Source organism: Sinocyclocheilus grahami, unplaced genomic scaffold, assembly GCF_001515645.1.
Source record: "Sinocyclocheilus grahami isolate Dianchi unplaced genomic scaffold, SAMN03320097.WGS_v1.1 scaffold862.1, whole genome shotgun sequence".
Lineage (NCBI taxonomy): Eukaryota > Metazoa > Chordata > Actinopteri > Cypriniformes > Cyprinidae > Sinocyclocheilus > Sinocyclocheilus grahami.
In genome coordinates, this window is record NW_015506041.1 from 92,927 (window position 1) to 101,452 (window position 8,526).

Consider the following 8,526-nt stretch of genomic DNA (forward strand, 5'->3'; position numbering starts at 1 on the left):
TCTTTCTCAGTGAGAGATAGATGGTATGTGCAATAAGTATAAAGCTCACCCATATGAAACATGTTTCATGAAGAGAAGGCAGGAACACACATGTAACATGTAAAGAGTAAAGTTTGCCCATATGAAAGATGTTTCTGACATGTGAAATGAAATCTCATTTGCAATGCAGAAACTAATCTTGCTGTGCATTGAAGCTCTATCATAACTTGTGCATAAAACTTCAAATACATTATTAACTGTCTTTCTGCATTGTAAACAAGATTTCATTTCACGTGTAAGAAACATCTTTCATGTGGGTGAGCTTTACTCTTAACATTGCATAAAGCAACTCTCTCACTGGGAAAGAAGCTGTAGAGCATTTGTGTGCTTTTGTTCTCTTCACTTTATTAGAAGCACTAACACAGTATTACTGTTCACAGAAGCTCTAAACTAATATTGCTGTGCATTGAAGCTCTGTCATAACTTGTGCATAAAACTTCGAACACATTAAGAACTGTCTTTCTGCATTGCAAATTTCATTTCACATGTAAGTAACATATTTCATATCTGTGAACTTTACTCTTAACATTGCATAAAGCAACTATCCCTCACTGGGAAAGTGCTTAAGTAAAGTTCAAGTATATTGTTAAGTATACTTTATATAGTAAGCATACAAATATCAATGTACTAGTAGAATAGTGTAAAATGTGTACTATTTTAATACACCTTGGGACTAAATTGGCCCACTTTCTAGCATATAAGAGTATACTTTTAAGTATACTTTAAGTATAACAGTAGTAAACTTTGAGTACACAACTAGTTTACATCTATGCTTTTAGTTTGTACTGCAATTATACTAAAATTAACTTATAGGTATACTGATAGTTTACTAATTAAATTCTTGTAGTATCTTTAGTACACTAAAGTATAGTCTCAGTAAACTACTAGTTTAGTAGTTTTATACTGCAAGTATACTCGTAAGTTTTCTTTAAGTTAACTTTTCATCATACTTTAAGTATATGTCCTTATTTAGGTATTAATTTTATGTTTTGTTATATGAATATCTGAACCATACAAAACATCAAAAGAAAGAACAGGGTATCTGCTTGTAAACAAAAACATTTTTATTCTAGCTTCAATCATTCTTTTTTATAAACAGTTGAATGTGGGTAAGTTTCATAAATAAAAAAAAAAGTATAAATAAATAAACAACATTTTGAACAAAAAGCTGAAAAAAGACTATGAATTGGATTCAGAATGATAATCAAATCGTAGATGGAGTCGATCAACACCCCAAAGCTTGACAGTCATTATCTCTTGATGGGTCGACATTTTAATCCATAAGGTGTTACACAGTTTTGATGCTGTTTTATGTCTGATCGTGTTACATTACAGTACGTGGAAGCATCTGTTGTGTGGTTTTTTCTTGGCTTGTTTCTGTTCAGAAGATGTGTAATAGCGCCCCCTACCGTATAACAATGAAAACATGAATTCCCGGAGCACAAGTAGCTATAGTGCTAATATATTTAGACTTTTTCTAAGTATAAGTATAAATACTTAAATGTTATTTTAAGTATATTTTTGAGAAGTACATAAAGCACATTTCTGAGAAGTACATAAAAAGTAGATCGAAATTATTCTTAGTTCTTATTTTATAGTTTAAAAGAAGTATACTTATAAACTTCTTTTTCATAAGGGTAAACTTCCTGTGCATTGAAGGTCTAACTAAACTTGTTATGCTTAAAACCACTAACACATTAGGATTGTTTTTCTGCATTGCAAATAAGAGCCCTTTTCAAAGAAACAGTATTACTAAGGGCTAGATCAACACATTGTATTGCAAATACAATCTAACTGTCACTGGGAAAGAAACTTACAGCATGTCTATGCCTTCTTTCACTGTATTTGCTTGAACACACTCTTGCTGTTCATATAGAAGCTCTAAAATATTATTGTTATGTATAAAACCTTTATCAAGTTAAAATTGTTTTTCTTCATCGCAAATAAGAACTCTTCAAAAGTAAGCAACATTATTACTAAGTGCAAGATCAACACTGCATTGCGTATACAAACTAATTCTCGCTGGGAAAGAATTGCTTTACATAATATGTATGCGTTCTTTTACTGTATTTTCTTGAACACACTAACATACTCTTACTCTGCAGAGAAGCTCAAGCACATATGATGTCTTATTGCATTGCAAATAAGCACTATCCAAAATAAGAAATAATCTCACTAATTGTGAGCTCAACTTGCACTGCAATTGCATTGTATTTAAGTTATTATTGCTGTTGTGATAAAAGCTTTAGCTCAGACATGCATTGAGTTGAAGCAACATTGAAGCAACATATTCCTCCATGAAATCTGTGATAAATGAGATACATTGCAAATAAGAACTCGTTTCAAATGTAAGAAACTCTGCTGTGTATTCTAATGTGTTAGAGTTTGTATGCATCATTTTAGCGCACTTTGAATATGCGTTCAGTGTGTAGCTCAGAATCACTAACACTCTTGCTGTGCATAGAATGTCTAACATATACTTGTTATTAAAACCTTAAAACCTCTAACACATTAGAATTGTCTGAATAAGAATTTATTTGAAATTCAAGAAAGATTTTGAATAAGTGGGAAGCTCCACTGATCATATTGCATATTGAAACTAACTCTCGCTGTTATTCACTGTAAAAAATGGCCAAGAATTTACAGAATTACTGTAATATATTACTGTAGTCAGAAATTTGCTGTGAAATCAATGCATGCCGGGTAATTTTCTTACAAATTACTGTGAAGGAACAGCAGAATGATACTAACATCAGTAATTTACTGCTCTTGTTTTACTGTGAATTCACTTATAAAGTAACTGTGCCACTGTGAGAAATTTAGATGTTTACTACTGCAATTGTTTTGAAGTCACCATAATGATGATTGGTGATCCCATTTTCAGATTTCAGATCTAGTCATGTCAGAAGTGACAAATATAAACATTTGTCAAAACTAAGACAAGCTAGAATATGAAATAAACTTATTGCCTCACTTTAAGATAATCAATCTATTATTTGCATAAACATGAAGATTTTATTTTAGCATTATTTAAGCATGAAGCGTTTAACCACGGTGCAGAAGGGAGGAGCTCCAGGGATGCCAGGTTGTGTAGAAAACACAGAAGTGGTCACCCAGTTGATCCGTGAGGTGAGGAAAAATCTGTCGGTCATTTGGCTCAACCTGGCTAATGCCTACAGATCTAGTCCACATAAACTTGTGACAACAGCTCTGTCCATATATCATGTCCCAGAGAAGATCCAAGTGCTCATACGAGACTATTACAGCAACTTCAGTTGAGATTTACCTCTGGGACAACAACTTCCGCATGGCATCGCCTAGAGAAAGGCATCATTACTGGGTGCACAAGGTCCCAACAGGACTTCTAGCCAAGGCTTGTGACTGGCAGTTGAGAGTGAACCTTGGGAGACAGCTCAAGTTTCCAGAGCAGATTGCAAGTACATCACTCAGGCCTGACCTGGTCTTAACATCTGACGCCTCACAGCAAGTGGTGCTGCTGGAGTTGACAGTTCCCTGGGTGGAGCGGATAGTGGAGGCCCATGAGTGGAAGAGAGCTAAGTACCTCGAGCTGGTGGAAGAACTGTGAACCTATCGAGGTGGGATGCAGAGGATTCCCAGAGCAGTCTCTTCACCGGGCATTCAGGCTCCTTGGTATTAGAGGTTTACAACTGAGCAAAGCCACCAGGAACATCAGTGCAGCCGCTTGAAAAGTTCTCACTGTGGCTGTGGATCAAAAGGGGAGACATGTGGTGTAGCGCGCTGCACCCCGGTTGGGTCGCCCAGATGAGGGTGTCTGATGATCAAAGACCCGAAACACCCTATGAACCTGGGTTCATCACTGAGAATGTGTCCAAGCCGCACCATCCAGACATAGAAGGTGTTTCTTCAAACTAAAATGAACAGTTTTGAGCAATTCTCATTTTTATACAAGAAAAAAAAATACTGCACTATTTATCGAGCATTTTTTCTGTTGTCTTAAATTACATAGAAATGTATGTAAAATTACTAAAATAATGTAATTAATAGTAAAATCACCACCAGATGGTGCAAATGGCCCAAAAATCCTAATCTTAATAAAGTATCCTATATGAAGTACAAATACTTCTATAATTTGCATTAAATGTTTATCAGAAAAACTGTTATTTACAGGTATTTCCTGAATTATTGTAATTAAACACCATCACTTTAAAGAAAACGAGTAAAAAAAAAAGTCAAATGACTGGCAGCAAAAGAATATTAAACACCAACAGATCTCTCAGGATCTCAACATCTTCACTTATTACTAACCAGTTTGATTTCATTTCATACAAAAGTTTTTGTTGAGAATTAACCAGAGGTTTAGATGTTAATGTTTTATTGAAAATAAAAAAGTTTGATTGTACCGTGGTGGAGATCAGTGTTTGTTTTAGATGGGCTCTTGACCCTTGATTTAGTAAGCCTCTGATTTTCTCTGTAGGGTTTAGACATTGGTTTTTTAAACACATTCATTAGCTAAGCAAATGCATTAGAGAATCTGATATGGTCGAGTCGATTACTTCTTGCTCATGTTTACAGAAGCTTCTTCGTGCCATTAGTGTTATGCCAGAATGATACCAATACGAGATTCTAATTTTTTATAAATTAGTATTATTTCATCAATTTATTTCATTAATTTTATTTATTTTTAGTCATTACAAACTGTGAGCTGTGTTTTTCAGATGCACAGAGACATCATGAATCAGCAATGAATCTCAACAATGGTGACCATCAAGAAAAAGCTCTTTTGTGATGTTCAGAGTACAGAGAATGGCCCAAGCTACTGTGTGTTTGTTAGATCATCATCAAAAACTAACCAACATGATACAATTAATGCTTCTCTGTACCTTTGTCATACGAAATATACTTCAAAAGCACTGAGATAAGAGCCCAACTAAAGTAAACAGATCTCCATCATGGTAACATCAAACTTTATTATTTTCAAAAAATCTTCATGGTATTGTAGCTCGTTATGTATCTTTATGTTGTTATTATTATTGGTATTTATTGGAATGTAATTGTACAGTTGTGGTAGTGTTTAGAATGTTTTAAAAACTTGTGTGTGTGTGTGTGTGTGTGTGTGTGTGTATGAAGATGTAGAAAACGTATACAAACAATCACAAGAAGAATATATATATATATTAAAAAAAAATGTTTAGTGAAGGGGTGGATTTTTAATCCCCTCCTCTTCTAGTACATAATTAACACATAATCATGGTTTTCTTTAAACTTGTGCATCTATTCTGGTATTTATGTTATGTGCAATGTCTGTATTTGGTATCTGAGAGCTAACAGAGGGTATGACCCATGTCAGGAATGTAGTAACAGTGTTTACTCATTTAGCCTGGCTTCCAGAGAATAAATATGTATTTGTTTTGATTTAAGCAAGGAGAATCAACAGCTGCCCAGATGAGAAGTGCCATCACAAAATTTGTGATTCACCCATGATCCTTATGGATATTTATGGATATTTGCTTACGAGTGGACTTAGTGTCTCCAAGAAACTGTCTTTAGAATTGTGTAAAGAATTATCTGTGCTGTTAATCTATCAGAACCTGTAAAAATGACATCAACCATCCCTAAGACTATAAATACTTATGTTTCTGTATTCTAAGTTAGTTGCAGGCTGGCTCATTTTCCACGGCATTTGGAAGTGTGGAGAATTGTGTCTTCAGTAAACAATCTGTCTACTGATTGAACTTCAAATTTGACTCCTGGTCTTCATTGAGCATATTGTTCACTCTATGGGGTTTAACTCTAATTCCCCTATATGTTATGCTTGTCAAATATATTACATTTAAGTATAGGCATCACTGCTACATAATTTCATGACATCCATACATTCATTTTCCAAACCGCTTTATCCTCTGCAGGGTTGCGGGGGACTAGAGCCTATCCTAGTATCTCAGGCCACAGGCGGGTACACCCTGAACAGATGGCCATTCGATCGCAGGGCTCACACACACACATTCACACATCCGGACATTTTATAATGTCACCCATGCTGCATGTCTATGGATTGTGTGGGAAACCAGAGCACCCGGAGGAAACTCTTACAGACACAGGGAGAACATGCAAACTTGACACAGAAAGGCTTCCTGGCTCAGCTGAGACTCGAACCAGGGACCGTCTTGCTGTGAGGTGACAGTGACCTAGATGTGAGGTGACCTAATTTCATGACAAATGCAGACCAATTTGCCACATAGTTAAAAGGTGACCCGCAACTGCAGCAACTGGCCAGACTGAGCTTGGCTACCTGATTATTCCAGCAATCAGCCATTTGTGGAATGAAATAGCAGACTATCTGCCTAAACGATCTTTGAAACAGGACAGTATTATGGAGGTATCCTTTAGCAAAGCAGAAATTAAAGCAATAATACAGATTACCATGAATTCCTGGAAAAAGCAATGGGATAAAGGACACAAAATAAATAATTTAAAAATTTTAATTCTTAATTGTTAATAACAAAGGACAAAGTTAAAATAAAGAAATAAAGAAATAATACAACTAAATTACACTAAAACTAAAATACAAAGCTACAACGAAGATACAAAGTTTTGACCTACACTCCAGTGCAGTAGGTGGCATTAATTAACTTCAAATGTCAGTTGCCAAGAAGACAGCCCAGTTTTCCGGTTTGGTCATGTGACGTTCGGGCATTGATTTGTCATGCATTACACTGTATTGTAAATAACATTTATTTTTATTCAGTTTTCCAATATGTTTAACAAAATTAATAAAGATCTAAATTTGTATTACCTTACTGTAAAACAGTCATGAAAACAATCCTGTTTTTTTTTAATCAAGGGTCTATTTCTACTTGGAAATTGCTTTTATTGGTGTAACCACAGGTTAATTTAGTAAAATTACATAGCTAAAAAATCGGCGAAAATCAGCTAATGTAGAAAAACAATTTTAAAGCATAGAATAAATTAGGCCTATTTTTTTTACGCACTAATAAATAATCCTTATCCGTCCAGTAACTGATTCATTCTATTGAATGACCCAGAGAAGCGATCATGTGTCAGAAGTGAAAGTGAAAGAAGGATCTTCTGCAGTTTTGGGCCTTAAAAGCGCTGACGCACCGACTCTTTGTATAAAGCCGAGACGAGTAAACTTTCAAAAGCAGTGTTTAGAAAGAGCTTTACTCCAGACTGATTGTTAGAGCTGTGCAGTGGTACAGTGTGCAGGTGAAAGATGCTAAACACATCGACAAAGACACTGACCGGAGGATTCTCTTTTGAGAACACACGCAGGTGAAACATCCTTAAGCAATAACAATGTGATCAAGACATAAAATAGCTTACAATTTACAGTGTTTGATAAGTATTAATATGCATGCTCTTATGTTTTGCATGTTTGTGATTTTTATATGCTTTCACAGAAATGCTGTTCTTGAAGCAAATTTATCAGAGAAGGGGTACAGTGCGCCAAACGCCAGGAAGACTGGTACCACCATCGCTGGCCTGATATTCAAAGTCTGTTTTATCAAATCACTATTTATGTAATTAATTACTGATTAAATATTTAACACTTCTATGGTGTTTATGTTTTTGACTGGTTGTAAATAAACATAGCAATATGAAATGGTGAATAATTTATAGGGTGACCATACGTCCTCTTTTTCCCGGACATGTCCTCTTTTTTGGACCTACAAAAATGCGTCCGGTCGGGATTTAATTGCCCAAAATGTCCGGGATTTGGCTGTTTTCTTAATCCCGCTCCTGCTGAATCTCTGACCATTGCCGCCTGCTCCCGCAACATTTGTTTCGCTCCCGCGATTTTCGTGTCCACTCCTTTAAACATTCTAATATTGTGCATAATTTGGGCGCATCAAGGAGCAGCTCTCAGGATGCGGTGTATTTAAATATTTTTGAATGAGCGTTCGCTTAGATTGTCAGTCATCTCTCCTTATTCTTGACCTGAGATCAGTAAATCTGACTCCTGCAGATCTTGTTGGATGCAGGGTTGCCAAGTCCACGTTTTTGCCACAGAATTGGGCTACTTTTAAACTATTGCCATGGGTTGATTTTCCCAAGTGGGTTAAATAGTTGAAATATTGCATAAATTACATTTGACTGAAATGCTTGTATTGAAACATTTTGCATTCTACCTATGATAAAACTTTCATGGACTTCAACATTAACTGTTCCCTCCTGGTGCAATGACCTGCCCAGCTCAATCCAAGCAGCTGAGTCCTTAATATTGTCAAGAAACAGCTGAAAACACATCTCTTTCATCTTCATTTGACCCTCTAACTCTAAAACTCTCTATTCTAATGCTACTTCTAATTTTATCTCCTTGGTTTTTTTTTTATTAAAAAGCTTGACCCTCTAACATTTGCACTCTCTATACTATTTCTGTTCTAACTACTTGTTTTATTTATAAAGAAAGAAGAGCCTCTAACACTAGCATTCTCTATTCCTTCTCTATTCTTTCTACTTATTTTATTTTTATTTATTATAAATAAT

General features: G+C 35.3%; 1 protein-coding gene across 2 annotated transcripts in view; it reads left to right on the plus strand.

Moving 5' to 3' along the window:
• Window positions 1-633: 633 nt before the first annotated feature.
• LOC107563209 (proteasome subunit beta type-7-like) overlaps window positions 634-8,526 on the plus strand; it is a 19,634-nt gene continuing 11,741 nt past the window's right edge. The window contains exons 1-3 of one of the 2 annotated variants that reach the window (XM_016248016.1): window positions 634-643; window positions 7,231-7,311; window positions 7,440-7,533. In XM_016248016.1, coding sequence (XP_016103502.1) covers window positions 7,253-7,311; window positions 7,440-7,533 — 153 coding nt within the window. In that variant the 5' untranslated portion in view covers window positions 634-643; window positions 7,231-7,252. Of the gene's footprint in view, window positions 644-7,065; window positions 7,312-7,439; window positions 7,534-8,526 lie in introns of those variants that run through there. The other variant, XM_016248015.1, reaches the window with a different exon arrangement.